This window comes from Gracilinanus agilis, chromosome 3 (assembly GCF_016433145.1).
Source record: "Gracilinanus agilis isolate LMUSP501 chromosome 3, AgileGrace, whole genome shotgun sequence".
NCBI classification, from domain to species: Eukaryota; Metazoa; Chordata; class Mammalia; order Didelphimorphia; family Didelphidae; genus Gracilinanus; species Gracilinanus agilis.
In genome coordinates, this window is record NC_058132.1 from 593,359,822 (window position 1) to 593,382,463 (window position 22,642).

The window sequence follows — 22,642 nt, forward strand, 5'->3', positions numbered from 1 at the left end:
ATTTCTGTGTCTTTCTGTAGGTAGTCCCTTACATCTAGAATGTACCTCCTCTTCACCTTCCCTGCTTAGAATCTTGTGTTTGCTTCAAAGCTCAGGTTAAGAATCACCTTCTGCATGAAGTCCTTCCTGATCCCTCTAAGTGCTAGTAACTTCCCCCTGGCCTCCTTAAAAAATGTTGATTTCTTTCTTTATTTTGTATATGTGTACATGATGTTTCCCTTGATAGAATTTAAACTCCCTGAAGGCAGGAACCAATTTGTCTTTGCCTTTGTGTCCCCAGTACCTAGCCCATAGCTGTTTATTGATTGATTATGGTGAACCTGATAAGTGACATTGTATTTGATTTAAGAAAACATATAGAAGTTGTTCTAATAGCAAACAGGAAACAACAGTGAACAGCTGGAGTGTAGTTTTGTATATGTGCATGCAGAGATTATCATGACACTGGGGCCAAATGATCATTGACATGACCATGGGCGTGAGGAGGACACATACCTATTGTGACGTGCCCCAACTGTCCATCCTCTCAACGTGGAGTTCCTTTGGATTTCCCATGGTGGCACAATGGGAAGAACATTGGATTGGGGCTCAGAAGGCATGGGTAACAATTCTGTTTCTATCATTCGTTATAGATGGGTGACCTCTGACAAGTCTCTGGGCTTCAATGACCTCATCTGTAAAATGAGGAGGTTGGGTTAGATGATATCTACTGTCTCTTCCAGATTTAAATTCTATAAGCCTATGATGTGACCATTGATTTCTCTGAGTCTGGCTCAGGATTTCCAGTTCCTGAGAGGGAGTTCCTTCCTCCTGTGGCTACTGCTAGCTTTATTCTCTTCTTAGGCAGACTCATGAGTAGCCACAGAGAGTCAGAGAAAAGAGTGGCCAGTGAAAGACAATGCAAACCTGAACGAATATAACTTAGGACTACATTTATTTTGTTTCATTTTTTAAAAATAGGTTTTCTTAATGTTTTTTTAAACAAAACAGTCATTCTGGAAATGAGATCTCTTCCTCTCCTCCATTTATGTCAAGAAAAACACTTTGGCAAAAATTCCTGATACAGTGATTTATGTGACAACGTATACTGCATTTTGCCCTGGTAGTCATCCACTTTTCTGTTGAGATAAGGAAGGTGTGTTTTATTACCTTTCCTTCAGGACTTTTATTTTATTGTTGACTATTTTGGGATCCCCTGCCCCTGGGTCTTTTCAAATTTCTTTCAAATAAAAAAAATGTGACTTGCTTAGAGATAATAAACTCATTCTTTGGAGAAGTTATAACTTTGACATTTAAAAATTTTTTTTTTGTCTGTAGGAAACAGCTCGATTAGTCATTGATGTGCTTCTCTGAAGTGAAAAGAGAAGAAAACGTTTATGAGAAGAATGTCTGCTCTTAGCTGGAAGCCATTTGTGTATGGAGGTTTGGCCTCTATCACTGCTGAATGTGGTAAGGACACCCAGTCACTGAAGATGTTGAATTGTTGTTTTTCCTGTTCCACGTAGTAGCATTTTAATATTAAACCAACAAATACTGTTTCAATGTAAACAAATCTCAAATGCAAAGCATTGGGCCATAGAACATTAACTTCAGGGTTCAAAATGTTCTATATTTGGCAAATTTTCTTTTAAACAAAAGAAGCCACTTTGGCTATTTATTAGCAGCTGTGGTTCAAGGTCCATTGGGTGAAGGGTTAAATCTGTTGGTCAAAAAGAAATTTTAGGGTCATTTGGCCCTATCTCCCTTTTTCTGTCTTACCTTTTCTCCATCTGCTGCTACAGTTAACCCATAGTTGATTACATGTTTATATAGAAAGAAACTTTGATTTTGATGTATCAATCTTGAGCATATAGGATATACATTGTTGTATCTATAATTTATTAATTGACTCCTTAGATTATAGCTTATAGATTCTTGAGATGCTATCTGTCCTCATCCTTTGAACCCTAGTTTCTGTTCTAAATTTTAAACTACATGATTTTGAATATGAATATCACATATCCATATTGTGGAATATGATATGAAGTATTGGTCTAAGTCTTAATTTCTGCCAGATGGCTTTCCAATTTTTTCAGCAGTTTCTTTTAATCAAATCAAGATTTCTTTCCTAAGTAATTCATACTTTCTAGTATATGAACACTGGGTTACTGAGCTCCATATCATCTGATTTTTCGTTGTCAAGGCTATTCTGTTCTTTTGAACCCTAGCCCACTTCTTTTTCCCAGTAGAGTTTCCAGGCTGCCATTTCTGTTGATCCAGGGCAAAGTCAGATAATGCTGTATGTGGGAGGTGGTAGACTGGAAATTGCATTGTGTGAAGGAGGAATTGTGTAGGGCTTCTTGGTGGGGCGTAGGTGGCAGCAAGAAGAGGATAGTTGTTGTTTAATTTCTTGTACACTTTGGGTTAATGTCATAACTCAGCAAGAGGGATGGTCTGTTAGAATTTAGAAAGGAAAGTGATAATCATTTTGAGCCAGCATGAGTTGAGCAAAGACAAGTCATATCAGGTGAGCCTTATTGCTCTTTAAAGACAATAACTAGGCTGTGGCAACTAGGTGGCACAGTGGATAGAGTGCCAGCCCTGGAGTGTAGAAGACTCATTTCTTGACGTCAGATCCAGCCTCGGCTACTTATTAGCCATGTAACCTTGTTTGCCACAGTTTCCTTATCTGTAAACTGAGCTGGAGAAGGAAATGGCAAACCACTCCAGGATCTTTGCCAAGGAACCCCCAAATGCCATCACAGAGAATAGAGCACAACTGAAACAATAATAGACTCTGGATCACAAGCATGCCATCATCATCTTAAAATTCCTCTAGTCCAACTCCTTCATTTTACAAGATAAGAAAAACTGAGGACTAGGGAGGCTAAATGAAGGAAGCTGAATTTGAACCTTGATCCCCTGGTGAAAGAGCATGTGCCCCATCCACTGTGCCAAGTTGCTTCTCGTCAGAGGAGGAGATTGGATATTGTAAAGCTCCTTGAGGCAGGGGCTATTTTGTCATATCTTCAGGAACTAGCACAGTGCCCTGCATATAGTAGGTGCTTAATAAATGTTTATTGGTGCTTAATAAATGCTTATATAAAAAGATTTTAGATTTTTGACAGTTTCCCATATAATATTTAGGAGCACAATGAATCTTTGTAGTCTTCATGATAGTATAGGTTTGGTGAATTTAGACCTGACATCCAAAGGGGAAGGATTAATGGATTTATGCTAGCCTGGATGAAAGACTCAATGAGAGTGCCACATTCTTTGTTTCTGTTCTGTTCTGTTCAACATTTTAATTAATGACTTAGATAAAGACATAAATTCTACATTGATCAGATTTTCAGATGACACTGACAGAAATCTGGGAGGGATTGTTAATGTGTCGCATAAATCAATTGGGATTCAAAAGGATCTTGTCAGGAAGGTTGTCACAATGTTCTGAATTTAACAAGTTTAATTATAAAGTTCTCTATTTGATATTGGAAAATCAACTACACAAAATGTAGGTTAGCGAAATATGAATATAGACAATAGCATATGTGTGTGTGTGTGTGTGTGTGTAAGTGTACACGTGTAGTTTAGAGATTTTAGTGGACTTTAAGCTCGAAACAAGTGATCAATGGGACATGACAGGCATAAAAATGATTCTGTCTTAGATTACATTAACAGATCATTTTGTCTAAAGTTTCTCTCTACTCTGCCCTGGACTCATGATGTAGTAAGTATTATATTTAATTCTGGGTGCCACCTCTTCAAAAGAACATCGACAAATTGGAACAGGATGGTGACCAGACTAGAAATCATGTTATTTTATGATTGATGATGTTAAGCTTGGAGAAGAGAAAACTAAAGAAGACCAAACTTCTCTGTGTGGAGGGGAAGCGGGGGATGTGTGCGTGCATGGTGAGAAATAGTCAGGAAGGCACAATATTTAAAGTCACAGGACTTGCCCTTTAGATGCAAAATATTAAAATCTTATGACTTTTCTTTTGGGTTTGGATTACTTAGCTTTTACAAAATACTCAGCAAGGAAATATCAACAACAAATATATAACATATGTTTATGTGTATATATATATGTGTTTTTTCATATATGTGTGCAGCACTGATAAATTCCTTGCATGGTTGTGTCGATTGATAAAGAGCACAAGGAAATATAAAAAAGTAAATTATCATATGACTGCTATTGTTTAATTCTTACACTCTCTTTATATAGCCTTGAGTAAAGGTTTATAAATTAGTTCTGCATTTAATATTTATAAATTTATGAAGATTTATATATAATTTTTGCATCTTAAATTTTAAGGTACTTTTCCAATTGACTTAACAAAGACACGTCTCCAGATTCAGGGACAGACAAATGATGCCAAATTCAAGGAAATTCGATATCGTGGAATGTTACATGCATTAGTAAGGATTTGCAGAGAAGAAGGACTGAAAGCATTGTATTCTGGGTAAATAGAATTTATTGTATGTTTACCTTTTTAGTGGTGAGGGAAACCTCTAAAATCAATAGGATTCTCCATAATATACTGCTTAAATAGAAAATTAAAAGGGTTTTTATGATCTTTGAAAGTATGATAACACTTAAGAAGTTTTCACTGTATTTCAAATTTCTATTAATTTATTTTTCTGTGATCTGCTGCATTTGGCAACACTTTGTTAATACTTTCAAATATAGATATTCCACTGTTTCAAATTGCTTTAACCACCTTTGTTTCTTGAGGTCTTTCAATAATCTGTATAACATATGCTACTCTGTTCAATATTTAATCTGCATATAGGCAGTACTTTCCTTTCCTCATCTCCCTTATATAAAACCAGGATGTGACCTTTAATCCATGATGTTTTTCACTTAGGCTATATCTATTTTTTGTATGTTTTTTCCTTTCAAATTTTAGGACTGTGGCTTATTAAAATCAGTCGCTCTAGAACCTTTTTGGCCTTGGGACCTCTTTACAGTCTTAAATATTATTGCAGATGGACCCCAAAGAACTTTTATTGATGTGGACTTTGTCTGTTGATGTTCACTGTATTAGAAATAAAGACTGATCATTTAAAAAATATTTATTCACTTAAAATAACAATAATAAAAATATATTAACATAAGTATCATGTTTTAATGAATAATAATGATTTTACAAAACTAAAAATTAAGAAAAGTAGCCTTGTTTTATATATTTGTGTAAATCTCTTTAATGTGTGGCTTAATAAAAGATAATTGGATTTTAATATCTGTTTCTGTATTCCATTGGTTGCAATATGTTACTTTACTTAAGGTATAAAAAGAAAATTCAGCTTAACACAGTCTGCAGTTGGAAAAGAGAGGAATATTTTAATAGAAAATAAAATCTTAAAATTATTATGAAAATAGTTTTGATCTCTTGGACCCCTGAAAGGATCTCCCTTCCAGGGTTCCATAGACCATATAAGTGCAACAGTAATACTTTTCATCCCACCAATGTTTTCATTATATTAACATGGATAGAGGGAGGAGAACCAGAATCAGAATGCACATTGGAATCCAAGCTCTTCCACTTAATTACTGTGTGACTTTGGTATAACTTAATCTCTCTTGGCCTCAGTTTCCTCATCTTTAAAATGAGAGTGTATGGTCAGATTATCTCTAAGGTTCCTTTTATCCCTAAATCCTTGATCCTAAAAGTAAATTGTGAAAGTCAGTGGCCATATTTCATGATGCTTTGCAGTTAGGAATCCCTTATTATGAATAATATTCTTTGTAGGTCTAATTCTGGCAGTAGTTGATAATATTTGTTCACTTATATTTTCACTGATGATGTGAAAGGATGATTAGTGATATGTTTATTAAGCTAATACAAATGACAAATTAAAAAGAGCCTATTTTCCTACATCAAGAGGAGATGCTTGAACTTAGGCTATAAATGAAGAAATCAATTAATATAATTTGAGTGTGAAAGACAAGCCTTTCATATGACAAAAATACTAAGAGCTAGCACTTATAGAGAGCTTTAAGACTGGCAAAATACTTTACTTGATCCTCATCCTGTGATGTAAGTGCTATTATTATCCCCTTTTACAGATGAGGAACCTGAGGCTAAGGGAAGTCAGTTGTTTTGCCCCAATGTCACACAACTAGTAATTATCTGAGGTAGGAAATAATTCAGGTCTTCCCGACTGCCAAGTCTAATATTTTATGGCTACTATGCCATACATCTCCAAGGAAAGAGATTTTAACATCTCAAGTTAGAATAGACTTCAAAGGTTCTCTAATGGACTTTCTCTAAGATAGTTGTCCAATCTACAGACATGGGTCTTTAGGATAATAACAAATTATTTTTCTCTTCCTTGGTCTTTTGTGCATTTACCACATCAGGATTGCTCCTGCAATGTTACGGCAGGCTTCTTATGGCACAATAAAGATAGGTGTTTATCAGAGCTTGAAGAGAATGTTTGCTGACCGCCCAGAAGGTGAGTGATAAATTTTTTAAAAATTTCTTTCCAAAGGGCAGAAGCTTGCTTATTCGTATTTATTTCATAACAGTTTGGTATCAGATTGTCTTCTATTCATTTATTTTTTTTTATTTTTATTTTGAGGCAAGCAGTGTTAAATGACTTGCCCACAGTCACACATCTAAGTGGCTGAGGCTAATGTCTTTCCCAGGATGGATATTTTATGATTCTATGAACTATCTCTTCTTCTTTTTTTTTTTTAAAAACTCTTAACCTTCTGTCTTAGAATCTATACTGTGTATTGGTTCCAAGGCAGAAGAGTGGTAAGGGGTAGTTAGTGGGGGTTAAATGACTTGCCCAGGGTCACACAGTGAGGAAGCATCTGAGGTCAGATTTGAAGCCAGGATCTTCTGTCTCCAGGTCTGGCTCTCAATCCACTGAGCTACCCAGCTGTCCTCTATCTAAACTATCTTTTATCTTCTTGCAAAGCAGAATAGAATAGCAGACTAACAATATGTCAAAATTTGGAATTCTGAGTTTAGCCCTATCATAAGAGAAAACAAAACACAAGTCCCATGAGAGCAGTTGTTTTAAACTTTTTTTTCTTTGTATCCTCATTGTCTAACACAGTTCCTAGCATGCAGCAGGTGCTAAATAAATGCTTGTCAATTAGTTGGCTCTGTAACTTTGTTCCCACTTCATCTGTAAAATGACGATACTATTTGTCACAGCTATGTTCAATTCAGAAAGCATTTATTTTGTACCTATTATATGTCAAGGGCTGTGCTAGACACTAAGGATACAAAGATAAAACAAGAGCCTCCACTCTTAAGGAGTTTCTGTTCTACTGGGGAAAATACATAGAAAGTAATAGTGATGATAATTTCATTGGTATGGAGAACTCCTAGATGAGGAAACTCCTTCTATTATTGCAGATTAAGCACTTTCTTCTTCAATATTTATATTCTGGGTTGCTTAGAGTACTATGTTTGCCTAGAGTTCTTCAGTCAGTATGCATCAGAGGTTGGACTTGAACTCAGATTTTCTTGTCTGTGAGGTCAGCTCTATTTCTACCATACTATATATCCTCTCAATAATATTCATAACTGACATTCTTTTAGCAAAGTACTTTATAGACAGTATCAGTTCATTTGAACCATAATCCTGTGAGGGAGGGACTACTTTAATTCCCATTTGCAGATGAGGAAACTGAGATTCAGAGACTTTTTTAAACTCATTTTTTAATTTTAATTTTTAAAAAATATTTTTCCATGGTTACATGATCCATATTGTCTTCCTCTCCTCTTCCTTCCCTCCTCCTGGAGCTGACAAGCAATTCTACTGGGTTATACATGTATTATCACTCGATACCTATTTCCTTATTATTCATTTTTGTAATAGAGTAATCCTTTAAAACCCAAGTCCCAAATCGTAAATAAGTGATAAATCATATGTTTTGTTTTGCATTTCTTCTCTAGAGGTGTGGATAGCATTCTTTCTCGAGACATTTTAAAATTTCCCATGATCACACAGATAGTAAACATCTGAAGTAGAATTTGGACTCTGGTCTTAACTTCCGATTGCCTATCCCTTACTGCTCTTCTGCTTGGAACCAATACACAATATTGATTCTAAGGCAGAAGGTAAGGGTTAAAGGGAAAAAAAAGAATTTGAACTCAGGTCAACTCAACTGCAGGTCTAACACTCTAGATTCAAAATATTCAGAATGAATATTCAAAATATGTAGAAGTAATGTAGCATATTGAACTGTTGACAAGCAATTTATTATACTGTTATAGGATACTTTGAAGTTGTTATATTTTTATAAAATACATTTCCAATTTAATGGAACAGCAAAAATGAATTATGAATTGTAATGAGGGTAATGATTCTTGAAGCTTTGTAACTCTTGAGAATGTTCAGTTAATCAAAGAGCATTTATTAGTCACCACTATATGGCAGATACCACATTAGAGGCTGGGGATACAAGGAGAAAAATGAAACCATTCCTGTTCTGCAGGGAGCTTACTTTTCTGAGGGAAACACATAAAGAATACATATATGGAGAGAGACTTAAAAAAGGTAATTAGGGAAAGGAAGAGCTCTGACACCAAGGGGAAGGTATGAGAAAAGTCTTCATGGACTTAAGCTGTTTTTTAAGGAAGCAAAGTATTAAAACTAAATTAAAACTCTGGTCCTTAATTTCCAAAGAGTTTATTAATATTTACTTGAAATAGAAAGCATAGAGATAGAGAGATTTAAACCTATTCTAATCTTGCCACGTGGGCACTTCTCCACATGGCTATCTATCTCAGCAACTGTCTTTTCTCTGCTGCTCAAATTGAATCGAGAGAGACCACTTCCCAGAACCTCCTCTTTTATTTTTTCTCTTTTACCCCTTAACCTTGATCCTTTTTGGGTCACTGTGCCTAGGTCACTCTCCTGTGACCTATGTTTGGAGTGCACTTACGTGATGTACACTCACGTGATGTAAAGCTAGCAGTCCAGGGACACAGGTAAGACCCCAGGGGATTCCCTTCACACAATCCCCACTTTGATTCTTTGGTGGTAGACCAGCATGTTAAAATTTCCTTATTCGTTTTTTCTGGAAGATTAACATGTCTGATCTCTCCAATGAATCATTCCACATATGTAACTTATACTTCTAAAGCTTCTCTTACTAGAGATGTATAAAATATTGCGCTTTACAAAGAGGGAATTATAAAAATTTAGGGTAAGAGGGAAAGAAAAGAGAAAGAAAACAAAAATGATTGATAGATGCATTGACAAAACACCAATTTGGGGGCACTTCCCTTTGGCATAAGAGTTTACATTCAGAATAAATGATATGTTCAACCCCCTTCAGTTCAGTTCATTATATCCCAAAGTTCACTCTGGGTCTCTTGATTTAGTGTCTGGTTTCTGTAGGCATCCTTATGGCACCTTCTCCAAAAGATCCACTTTCTTGATTTGGGGTATTGGTGATTTTCTTTTCTTAAAATTGCTTTAAAAGATTTTAAACTTTGGAATTGAGGATAATTATACAAAAGGATTCTCTGAGATGGAGATGAGAAGGATGGGGACAGTGGGTGCAAAGGGATAGAGACCAGAGTGGGAATATTGTGTTTCAGGAACAGATATGGCCAGTTTAACTAGGTTAGGAAGGAAATTATTATATAATAAGGCTGGAAAGATAGATTGGGAGCCAGGTGGTGAAGGGCTTTTAAAATCAAACAGAAGAGTTTACATTTGATCCTGGAGGCCATAGGGAGCAACTAGAGTTGATTTTAATAGGGAAGGGAGTCATATAATCAGATCTGTACTTAAGGAAACTCACCAGTGGTCATGGAGAGGATAGGTTGGAGTGGGGAGAAACTTGAACTAGCTATATCAATTAAGCCATTGATATGATTTCAAAACTCAGAATTATATGTTGTCTTTAATAAGCATGTTCAGTGCATGAAAATGTGTTCTATTGATAGCTTTCGTTGTGAAGAACTTATTTAAATGAAAGACAAAATAGTGATGTTCTTTTGTTTGTTCATAGATGAAACCCTCCTGTTAAATGTCATATGTGGGATTCTTTCTGGAGTTATTTCCTCAGCCATTGCCAATCCAACAGATGTTTTGAAAGTAAGTTATTATACAAAACTTTTACATGTTTTGTAGGCTCATCTATATTTCTTCCAGTGATAACAAACCTGTTTATATAAGATTTTTAGCAGGTAAAGACTATCTTACTATATGGATAAATAAGGTTTACATTCCATAAAAGTCAAAATCATTAGAGCATCTTAAAACCCAGACCAGGGGCCACTGAGTGGCTCTGGATTGAGAGCCAGGCTTGGAGACAGAAGGTTTTGGTTCAAATCTGGCCTCAGATACTTCTTAGCTGTGACCCTGGACAAGTCACTTACCCCAAATTGCTTATCTCTTACCATTCTTCTGCCTTGGACCCAATACCTGGTATCAATTCTAAGACATAAGGTAGGTTTTTTTAAAACAAAAAAGAAAAGCAAATTGATAATTTTTGGATTTTGAGGGGAAAGGGGTTCTCTTTATACAAAGTTGCTACCTAACTGGCCTTCCTACTTCCATTCTATTCTCCTTTCTTTCTGTCCTTCCTGACTAATATGTATACCTGGAATTAGTGATGTGGCTCCCCTGCAAGTACAGTGGATAGAGTGCCAAAGCCTAACAAGATTCCTTTTCTTGAGTTAAAATCTTGTATCAGCCACTTACTGGCTGTGTGATTCTGGGCAAGTCACTTAACCCTGTTGGCTTCAACTTTCCTCATCTATAAAATGAGCTGGTGATGGAAAGGGCAAACCACTCTACTATCTTTTCCAATAAAAACCCTAATAGGATTACAAAGAGTTGGACACAACTGAAAAAACTGAATAATAACAAATTGCCTATTAAGTAAAGTTCAAACTCAAGCTTGGCATTGAAGGTTCTCAAAATAGTCTGGTTCTTTCCTATTGCTGGAAGATGTCTTTCCATGCTTATCTTATAGTATACTCCATACTTCAGCTCAGCTGAGCTGCTCTCTATGCCCTGGTACATATCCTGGGATTTCTTGACTCTCTGCCTTTATTCTTGCTGTCCCCTATGGCCTTAATGCCCGTGGCATGTTGGATCCTACTTTAAAGCTCAACTCAGTTACAGCCTTCTTCCTGAATTCTTCTGGAATCCTCCACTCTTAACTCATAGCCTGCATTTTCCTTATCCACTTATGATGTATTATTTTATATTATATTTATTTGTGTATATGTTATATTATCTTATCAGTAAATTCCATGAAAACAGGGATCATGCCCTATGTAAAATTGTGTCTTTACTCCATCATCTATCATAGTGTTCTGTAACTACCTAGTAGACCTTAATTAAATAATTATTGAACTGAATCAAAAGGAGGAACTTGTTATCTGGAGCAATAATGGTATTAGATGTCATAATCTACTTTTACTAGATTATATATCTAATTATTATTATACATGTAACATTATTAGATGTCATACATCTAATAGCATTATTTCTCCAGGTTTATGTTCCAAAACAATGAAAATCTCTTAATTAATTGGACAAATCTATGATTGGCGGTTCTTTGAATTTTGAATCACTTTGAGACATAGTGCCACAGTTCTGAGACTATCATTACTATCAGCACTTGTGAAGTAAACTAACCAAACTAGGAAGATTAAATAATAAGTCAGAAGTATTGAGGTCCAGTCATTTAAAAGGGAATCAGAAGCCTACCAGGGGTAATATGAACATGTGATAAAAGTAGTAAAGAGTGTTAGGGAAATTCAGAGAAGGGAGAGCTTCATTCTGACAGGGACTATTAGGAAAGGCTTCATGATAGCGATAAAATTTGAGCTGAACCCTGTTGGAGTAATGCCACGTTTAAACTCAGGTCTCTCTGATCCTAGGGGTAAAAATTGAGTACATGGAAACAGGGTAGGAAAGGGAAGTCCACATAGAGAGTAGTAGAGCCTTAAAGGCATGGGGGCAGAAAAACATAGGGCGTCTTCAGATAGTAGGAAACATGACAACAATAGATTGTGCTGCTATCTTAGGAAGTTAAGAGAGTGAAAACTTGAGGTAGAATATTCTTTTTTGAAAACTGTGGTTTCCAAGCCAATGACAAGTACTTTACTTTCAAATAAAGAACCCATTTGTAGTTCAAGGCAAGTACTGTTTTGGAGAAGTTACTTGAATTTTGACTTTGCCATAGCTTCTTCTTACTTTGAGTAAGAAGTTTGGGAACATGTCTCAGTGCTTATAGGGATAAGGCATTTACTGAAACTACAGGGATCTTTTAGAAAATTAAGATGATATTGACCATTCCGTATTCAAATTAGAAGCATATCATTTGCCCCTGAGAAAATCAAGCTAGCAGGGTATTTTGTTTAGCTCCACTATTATTTATCAATTTTTTCTGTAAAAAAGATACCTGATATTCCAAAGAAATCCTTCACATTCTAAAAAAGATCAAATAAAATGCCCAGCACTGAGTTAAGCAATATTTATGTTGGAATCTTAGCCGTCTGAACTCCCTGTCATCTGAGAAGTTCACTGATAAGTTCAAGTGAGGTTATGGTGTAAAGGGCATCATGCAGGAGCCCCGTGTTACTCACTTTTGCATACCTTTCAGTACAGAGGTTTGAAAATAGTAGTGGCCTGTAGTAACAGATTCAAGAGCCAAACTGGACACTAGTTCATGCTTTACCCTGCATTATGTACAGGGCAGAGGTCATAGACATGGGATAAATGTAGATTTACTCAACTGATGACACTGATAAGATTACCATCAGTTTATCTCTTTAGCTCTCTTAGTCTCTGGTAAAGAAACAAGTGTTATTTTTTGTGCTACTGATATAGCAAAAGGAGATTTCTTTTTTCTTTTTCTTCTTTTTTGCCTTTAATGTGTTATCTTTATTTTATTTTCATAAAAAATTTCCACATAAGTTTTCCAAAGTTATATGATTCATGTTGTCACTTTTTTCTTCCCTCCCCCCTTTCAGAATTGACAAGCAATTCAATCTAAGTTATACATGTATTATCATGCAAAACATATTTCTATATTATCCATTTTTGTAATAATCTTTTAAAACCCCAAACCCAAATCATATATCCATATAAACAAGAAAATCATATGTTTTCTTCCACATTTATACTCCAACAGTTCTTTCTCTGGCAGTAGATAGCATTCTTTTTCATAAGTCCCTCCAATTGTCCTGGATCATTGTGTTGTCATTAGTAGCAAAGTTATCACATTTGATTATCCCACAATATTTCAGTTACTAAGTACAATGTTCTCCTGGTTCTGCTTATTTCACTCTGCATCAGTTCACATAGGTCTTTCCAGTTCTTTCTGAAATCATCCTGTTCATCCTTCCTTATAGCACAATAGTATTCCATCACTATCATATGCCACATTTTGTTCAGCCGTTCCCCAATTGAGAGACATCCCTTTAGTTTCCAATTCTTTGACAAAAGCTCAGCTATAAATATATTTGTACAACAGGTCCTTTCCCATTTTTTAAAAAATCTCTTTGGGTTATAGACCTAGTAGTGGAATTACTAGATCAAAGGGTATGCATGTCTTTTATAGCCTTTTGGGCATAATTCCAAATTCCCTTCAGAATCATTGTATGTATTACCAGCAATGTATTGGTGTCCCAATTTTGCCACATTCCCTCCAACATTTATTATTTTCCTTTACTGTTATACTGGCCAATCTGATAAGTGTGAAGTTGTACAAGTTGTACCTTAGAGTTGTTTTAATTCACATTACTCTAATCAGGATGGTTTTCAAATGTTTCTTCATATGATTATTGATAGCTCAAAAGGAGATTTCTTTTATTTTCGTTATTAAATAATTTTTATCTGGGGCAGTCAGATAGTGCCACAATGCATAGAGTTCTGGGCCTGAGATCAGAGAGACCTGAGTTTAAATGTGGCACAATTTGCTTAGTAGATGTGTAACCCTTGACAAGTTACCTATCCTTTGTTTACCTCAGTTTTCTCATTTGTAAAATGGGGATGATAATAATAATACCTACTTCATGGGATTGTTGTGAGAATCAAATGAGATAATAATTGTAAAGCTTTTAACACAGTATGTGGTACATAGTAAGCACTCTTGTTAATGTTAGCAATCATCATCATTATTATTGTTATTATTTTTATCTACCATAAGCCACTGGGTCTACTACCCATTGTATAGGTTTTGCAAAGGTGCCTAAGGCATGATTCCTGCTCTAAGTTAGCTTGGAGAACAGATATTTTTTATGAGAATGTTAGGGTATTATTTGTGTTGTACTTTCCTTTTCCAATTACTGCTTATTTTTAGCCAGTGGTCTTCAGATGCATGTATTTGGAAGAAAACACACTTGTTTTTTCTAACTTGGATCTTAAAAATAATCCTTAGATAAGAATGCAGGCTCAAAGCAATGTGATTCAAGGAGGAATGATAGGCAACTTCATCAACATCTACCAGCAAGAGGGAACAAGAGGACTTTGGAAGGCAAGTATTTCAATCATTATTATATATGATGATAATGATACTGATGAAAGGAAGCAGTGACTTGGTGGCTAGAGAGCTGACCTCAGAGCTGGGAAGCCCTGGGCTCCTATCTAGGCTCTGACACAGCCTGGCTGGGCAAACCACACAACCTTTTAGTGCTTGAGGCATCTCCCTCAGAGGGTAAGTTGCAGAGGTCTGACTTGCACTGGGAGAGGGGCTTTCTTTATCAGGCAGTTCTTCAAACCAGTAAAATCAAAGGCCACATTCTTATTCCTATCTCTGATGATAATAATTCACTTTTCCATATCCTTTAAGGCAGTGATTCCCAAAGTGGGCGCTACCGCCCCCTGGTGGGTGCTGCAGTGATCCAGGGGAGTGGTGATGGCCACAGGTGCATTTATCTTTCCTATTAATTGCTATTAAAATTTAAAAAAAAATTAATTTCCAGGGGGCTAAGTAATATTTTTTCTGGAAAGGGGGTGGTAGGCCAAAAAAGTTTAGGAACCACTGCTTTAAGGCTTGCAAAGTGCTCTCTTTATGAAAGCACTACGAGGTGTGTTATATATTCTATTATGTTCATATTTTGTCATTTATAACTTTTCTTTTGTTTCTCCCCCACAATTTCAGGACTGTATCTTACTTAACCTGAACAAATGTGAGAAAAGGAAGAGTGGCTTTTGAAATTATTCCTTCCCATATTATCTTTCCTTCTTTAATTTCCCCATTTGTAAAGTGGAGCTGCAACAAGTAGTAACTGATTTTTCATTTAAAAGCATCTTGTAAATGATTGGACGTTGCTAAGTAAAAATGAATATTTCCTTTGTGGCTTGAATGTGCATGCTTGTTTTTTCTTATTAGATAAGAGTAACTTTAACACACTGTATTCTATTCATTTTTTTTAATTCAGGGGGTGTCCCTTACTGCACAGAGAGCTGCCATTGTTGTTGGAGTGGAATTACCAGTCTATGATATCACCAAGAAGCATCTAATCCTGTCTGGCCTGATGGGAGATACTGTCTATACGCACTTTCTGTATGTACATGCAATATCCTCTTTTTTTTTAATTAGTAGAATTTATTTCCAGGTATCTCAGCTTCTTCCTTCCCTTCTCACCCCACAGATGGCATTATACAGCAAATAGATATATATATGTAGATTATATCTTTTGTGTTTCCACTTCTGAGTTCATTCTCTGGAGGTGAACATTCACAAGTTATTCTTCAAATATTAAATCTATATAATATTCTTCTGGTTCTACTCTTGGTAGGTTCTCTTGATTTTACTTTTTCATTATATCATGCAGTTCTTTGCAGGTTTTTGGGGGGGGGGGAAGCTTCTCATTGTTTCTTATGCTGCACTAGTATTCCATCACAGTCATATATCACAATTTACTTAGCCACTCTCCCTAATTGATGGACCTCTCCTTGGTTTCTAGTTCTTTGCCACCACAAAGAAAGCTGCTATAAATATTTTAGAACATATAAGTTCTTTCCCTTTTTCTGTGACCTCCTTGGGAAACAGAGAATAGACAGTTTTATAGCTCTTTGGGTATAATTCCAAATTGTTCTCCATAATGGCTGGATCAGTTCCCAGTTCTACCAGCAGTGTATTAATGTCTCCATTTTTCTACATCTCCTCCAACATTTTTCCTTTTGCCCTTTTTTCATTTTAGCCAATCTGATGGTTGCGAGATGATACCTCAGAATTGTTTTGGTTAGCATTTCCCTACTTAGTAGTGATTGAGAGCATTTTTTCATGTACCAATATTTGGCTCTGATGTTTTCTTCTGAAAACTGCTTATTCGTATCTTTTGCCTTTTATCAGTGGGAAGATGGCTCTTATTGCCATATTCGGAGTCCTTTAAAAATATTTTAGGTATATTTGAGGATTAAATGGAGATTCAGTACATCCTTTTATGTTTAGCCACCAGAGAACTGGCCTTTGATTTCATAGATGTAGGGAACTTCTCTCTCCAAGACAAATTGACACCTGCTATGCAGTGTAGAAACTTAATTGCCTGGAGACATTGAAAGATTAAGTGATTTGCTAAGGGTCTCACAACCACTATGTAGTAAAGGTAGGATTTGAATCCAGGTTTTAATGACATTGAAGCAAGCTCTCTATATTGCCCTGCCTCTCACTACACATTTAATGGAATTTTAATTTGGAAGGAAGTTGTTACAGATATACATATAAAATGAATATAAAAGCAATTTAAAAAGTTTTCATATTACTAAGGCATATACTATCAGTTCATCTTATTTTTCTAAAATGTAATTGATAGGATTATAATGAAAAGAGATATCACATAAATGCATAATAACATCAAGATGTCAACAGTCTGAGGTTTGCTTTCAAAACCAAGCCTTTCTAATTTCTTAGAAAGTCAAAAAATGTGCTTTGAGCTAATGGTAGCATTTAAGACTTCCAACAAATGATTAAATGGATTTGTTTTCAGTAGAAAAGAGTGGTACTTATTTGGGAAAGAGAACAGTAGAGCCGTGGACTCAGTGAAAAAAAATCAAGGTATAGACATCAAGAGGAATAACTTTCCATGGCTGTAGCAGAAGAGGACCCATTCAATCTGGAACTATGCTCAAAGGGCTATAAAAGAACTCCTGCCCTTTGATCTAGCCATACCATTGTTGGGTTTGTACCCCAAAGAGATCATAGATAAACAGACTTGCACGAAAATATAGCCACACTTTTTGTGGTGGCAAAAAACTGGAAAATGAGGGTATGTCCTTCAATTGGGGAATGGCTGAACAAATTGTGGTATATGCTGGTGATGGAATACTATTGCGCTCAAAGCAACAATAAACTGGAGGAATTCCATGTGAACTGGAAAGACCTCCAGGAATTGATGCAGAGCGAAAGGAGCAGAGCCAGAAGAACATTGTACACAGAGACTGATACACTGTAGTAAAATTGAATGTAATGGACTTCTGTACTAGCAGCAATGCAATGACCCAGGACAATTCTGAGGGATTTATGGAAAAGAACATTACCCACATTCAGAAGAAGAACTACAGGAGAGGAAACATAGAAGAAGAACAACTGCTTGAACACATGGGTTGAGGCAGACATGATTGGGGATGTAGACTCGAAACTACCACACCAATGCAACTATCAACAATTTGGAAATAGGTCTTGATCAATGACACATGTTAAAACCAGTGGAAATACGCATCAGCCATGGGGAGGGGAGCTCGGGGAGTGAAGGGGAAAGTAAGAGCATGAATTATGTAACCATGTTAACTTTTCTAAAAAATAAATATTAATAAATGTTTAAAAAAAAAAGGAGAGGACCCATTCCTAATGTCAACAGGGTTGCTTAGTGCAGAAGACCAGATTCGTGCATTGTGCCACCAATTGCCCCTGTTATATTTTTATACTACAATTTGTTTATACATTTTACTTTGTTTCCAGTTTTTTGGCTGCTACAAAAAGTTTTGTTATAAATAGTTTGGTATAAATGGAGGCCTTCTTTTTGTCAAAGACCTCCATGAATGTATATACCTAGCCGTGGAATCTTCAGGTCAAAGGGTATTGACATATAGCCACTTTTTTTGCATAATTCAAACTTGCTTTCCTGAATGGTTAAACTCACTCACAACTCTATCAAAAATGTATTCATATTGACTTTCTATAACCCCCCCATCATCAATCATTGTTGTCTTTTGTCAGCTTTGTTAATTTGTTAGATATGAGGTAAATCCTCACAGTTATTTTGAGTTTCATTTTTCTCATTATTAGTGATTATGAACATTCTTTCATATAGCTGTTAATAATTAGCAATTCTTTGGAAAATTCTGTTAATATACTTAGAATTCTCATCCCTTGGGCAATGGATTTTGATCTTGTTTATTTCTATGATTCTCTTTTGTTCCTGGCCCTTTTATTTTTGGTGAGCCTTTTATATTTCTTATAGATAATGCCAAATTTATAGCTAATGCCAAAACTCTTGATGATGAAGCAGTTATAGAACCTGAATGGATGTGAATCTGATAAGTCATGGCCCCCGCCATTACCTTCTACTTTTTTGTTCTCTCTATAGAACTCTAATATGATGGAGTAAGGGCTTATTACCTGATGTTCGATATTGGTGTTTAGTTCAAATGTCAAGAATTGTCTCTCTTACTAGGTCAAGCTTTACTTGTGGATTAGCTGGAGCCCTTGCTTCAAACCCTATTGATGTTGTGAGGACACGTATGATGAATCAGAGAGCCTTACGAGATGGAACGTGTTCTGGTTACAAAAGCACCCTGGATTGTTTATTACAGGTAAGAATCCATTTCTAGAAACAATTTGGAAGGTATATACATATACATATTTTTCTGTGTGTACACCTATGTGTGTGTGTGTATGTGTGCGTATATATACATACATGTATATACATACAGATAGGTTTATATAGTATTGAGAATATCTTCTTTTGTACATTTAGTTTCATTTTGCCTTCTGAAAGACTTATTTATGAGGGAAATTGAGGTCAAAGCTCACTTTAGATTAACATCTGCTGAAAATCACAGTTCATGAGCCCCCACTGATATTTGTTTTGTCAGATCAACCAGAATATATGTCTGTTAAAAGAAAAGGGCATTGCCAGTAAAATCAATCTAAGCAGAGTAATATTTAAAAGGTCTAAGGTAATAGAATTTATAACATTTGATTCACTATAATCCACTTGACCAAATTTGGAATTAAAAAAAAAGTTTTATTTTCTTTGTATCCCTGTTCTGCTATAAATAGTGAGGCGATGGCTTTATACAGAGTGGAATCCTGTTTTACTTGGAAATCCAAGTGCAGAAATGGTCAGAATGTCCTTGGAAGGTAGATTCTAAATAGTTCACTTTTATTTTAATCCTTGGAATAATATTCTCTTTCTACATTCCTAAGACAGGTTTAAAAAATATGAAGTTATTGAATGACTTAGCTATTCTCAGCAATGCAAAGATCCAAGACAATTTCAAAAGACCCATGATGAAAAATGCTATCCACTTCCAGAGAGAGAAGTAATAAATTCTAAATGCAAATTGAAGCACACTTTTTATGCTTCTTATTTTTATTGTTTTTTTATTTTTCTTGTTACATGGCTAATATAGAAATATGTTTTGCATGGCTTCACATGTGTAGTTAGCATCAAATTGCTTGCCTTCTCAAGGAGAAGGTAAGGGAGGGAGAGGAGAATTTGGAACTCAAAATTTTTAGAAATAATTGTTAAAAAATTTTACATGTAATTGGGAAATGCTTAACAAAATGAATAAAAAAGATTTTTTAAAAATAAAAAATATGAAGTTATAGAGGAGAAGGGAGCAAGTTTTTCTTATTCACAACCATTTATTGTGATCCTATGAAAATGGCTATGTTTTATAAGACGTTCTTGCTCTTCTTTTTAAATTTTTTTAATTAAAAACCCTTACCTTCCATCTTGGAGTCAATACTTATATTGTATATAAGGGCTAGGCAATGGGAGTTAAGTGACTTGCCCAGGGTCACACAGCTAGGAAGTGTCTGAGGCCAGATTTGAACCTAGGACCTCCCGTCTCTAGGTCTGGCTCTCAATTCACTGAGCCACCCAGCTCCCCCCATTGCTCTTCTTTTTAAAAATTTGTTTTATTTTAATAAATTTCCACATGAGTTTTCCAAAGTTATATAATCCAAATTGTCTCTCCCTGCTTCCTTCTGCTTTCCTGGAGCTGGCAAGCAATTCAATCTGGGTTGTACATGTATTATAATGCAAAAAATCCATATTATTCATTTCTGTAAGTGAATAATCTTATAAAGCCAAAACCCTAAAACATATACCCAGATAAACAAGTGATAAATCATATGCTTCCATCTGCATTCTTTCCCCAACAGTTCTTTCTCTGGAGGTGGATAGCATTATTTTTCATGAGTCCCTCAGAATTGTTCTGGATCATTGTATTTCTATTAGTAGCAAAGTGTATCACATTTGATCATTCCACAATATTGCTGTTATTGTGTACAATGTTTTCCTGGTTCTGGTTATTTCATTCTGAATCAGTTCACACAGGTCTTTCTAGCTCTTTCTGAAATCATCCTATTCATCATTCCTTATAGCACAATAGTATTCCATCACCATCATATACCACAATTCGTTCAGCCATTCCCCAGTTGATGGACATCCCCTTAATTTTCAATTCTTTGCCACCACAAAGAGAGCAACTATAAATATTTTTGAATAAATTGATCCTTTCCCATTTCTTTCTTGCTCTTTTAACCTAAGTTCTCAAGTAGGTCAACAGGGAAATCAGTCAGTCAAAAAACTATAAAAGATTATAGTTTGACTCAAACCTAATTTCTTGGGATCTACTGTGAATTATAGCATTTTTCTGTGGGATAGATTATTAGTCTTATGTCAGTCAGTATAAGAAGGACTAGATATTTTCCTAAGGAATGTCCCTTTAAAAAAAGAATCTTCCTTGGGACACTTTATTTTCTCAGTAAATAAATAGGATATTCCAACAATTGATAATGCTTTTGACCACTTCACAATCCAAATAATTTCTCTTTTTTCCCCAACAGACATGGAAGAGTGAAGGATTTTTTGCTTTGTATAAAGGATTTTGGCCAAATTGGTTGAGACTTGGTCCTTGGAATATTATTGTATCCTTTCCTGTTCCAACGAATCTGAAAAAAATATAATTTTAAGAATGCTATTTTTGAGATTATAATAGTCATGTTGCTATGAATTATAGTCTTGGCACTCAGGGCTTATTATTCATTGTAATTCTAAATAACAGAGCTGCTATTTGGTAGTCATCTTCTTTGTGAATTGCACTTAGGCTATGATCTACTGCATCTTCATACATGAAATACTTATTTTGTGTCTTTTTAAATTTTCTGAAAGAATTTGAAAGTGCTTGCTTAAAAGATTTGTTTTTTGGAGACATGACTATGGGAGAAAGTGACATAATCATTAGTGCCTTGGTTTTTGAGATGCCAGGTTTTCACTTTCTGAAGCAACTTGATCCTGCATCTCATCACTCAGAATGTAGCATGTCTGTTAACTAATCTCATAAGCTAATTGGCACTGATGTGATGTTGAGAAAAAGCCAGGAGCCTGCTTACAGGTAGTATATGGCTTAACTAGGGCTCTTTGGAATTGCTTACACCACAGGTAAGAGTAGAGAATGACACTTAGGCAGGCCTACAGAAGGGAGATTTTTGGAAAATGGGCCAACCCCTCAGACCACAGCACTTTTCCTGGGTCCCAACTCCCTCTATATCTAAGACTCCCCTACTGCTACTATCTGGCTAATTAGCGTATTCCCTTTCATGGATTGGGTTTCTTTATTAGAATCAAGATGGATTTATTGTTGGCCTTAACTATTTTACAGTTCTTTGTGACATATGAACAATTAAAAAAACTGGACTTGTGACAGCTAACAGATGGCCTCCAACATCGCTATGCCAAGTATGCTATTTTCAGCAACAGGAATGCTTTTGGCTTTTTAGTGCTTGACTCATCACAAATTTTGAGATGCAGGCAATGGATCAAAAGTGTCACTGCAGAAGTGTTCGTCTAGATCCTTCACATGCAACTCACCAATGACCTGGAAGCACCAAGTTTCAGTCAGAACATCTCTTCCTAATATTTAAATGCTCCTGGCTAGCAAATGTATTAAGGACATGTCTTGGCTGCATTTCATAGCACTACGTAGGGGAAAAGGGAGAACTGAGATAGTATTTCTTCTTGACAAGATGACTGTGATACAGCTCAGCTTTTAGCTGTAAATAATCTTATACAATGAGAGGAATAGGGACTGACCTTGTGATTTCACTGGTATAAGTAGCCCCCAGCTAAGGGAACTTACTCTGTCAGTCCAGGTCAGCAACTTCGAGAATTGAGTAGAGCACTGAGAAGTTGACTTGCCTGAGGTCACCAGGATGTCAGAGGCTTGGACCCAGATCTTCCCATTTTCTAGGTGGAAAACTCTCTATCCACTACTCCATGCTGTCTCTCATGCAATTGCATCTTATATAGGGAATATTAGAGTGCTGTGATGGAGAAGCCGTTACTAGCTTCTTAATAGAGTTCCCAAAATTCGGACTCCTGGACTCAACTTTAGCTTGGCATCAGGAGAAGAGAGAACCCTGCAAGGAGTAGAGACTTCAGAACTGGTTCTGGATGGACAGTTTGAGAATGATCAGTGGAAACAT

At 35.8% G+C, this 22,642-nt stretch overlaps 1 protein-coding gene across 1 annotated transcript; it reads left to right on the forward strand.

Annotated features, from left to right (window-relative positions):
- Window positions 1–1,385: 1,385 nt before the first annotated feature.
- On the forward strand, window positions 1,386–21,861 carry SLC25A30 (solute carrier family 25 member 30). The gene is made up of 9 exons (XM_044667439.1): window positions 1,386–1,449; window positions 4,298–4,445; window positions 6,347–6,441; window positions 9,971–10,056; window positions 14,360–14,455; window positions 15,363–15,487; window positions 18,600–18,738; window positions 21,005–21,085; window positions 21,820–21,861. Exons 1-9 carry the CDS (start codon window positions 1,386–1,388, stop codon window positions 21,859–21,861), a joined length of 876 nt encoding a protein of 291 aa, XP_044523374.1.
- Window positions 21,862–22,642: the final 781 nt, after the last annotated feature.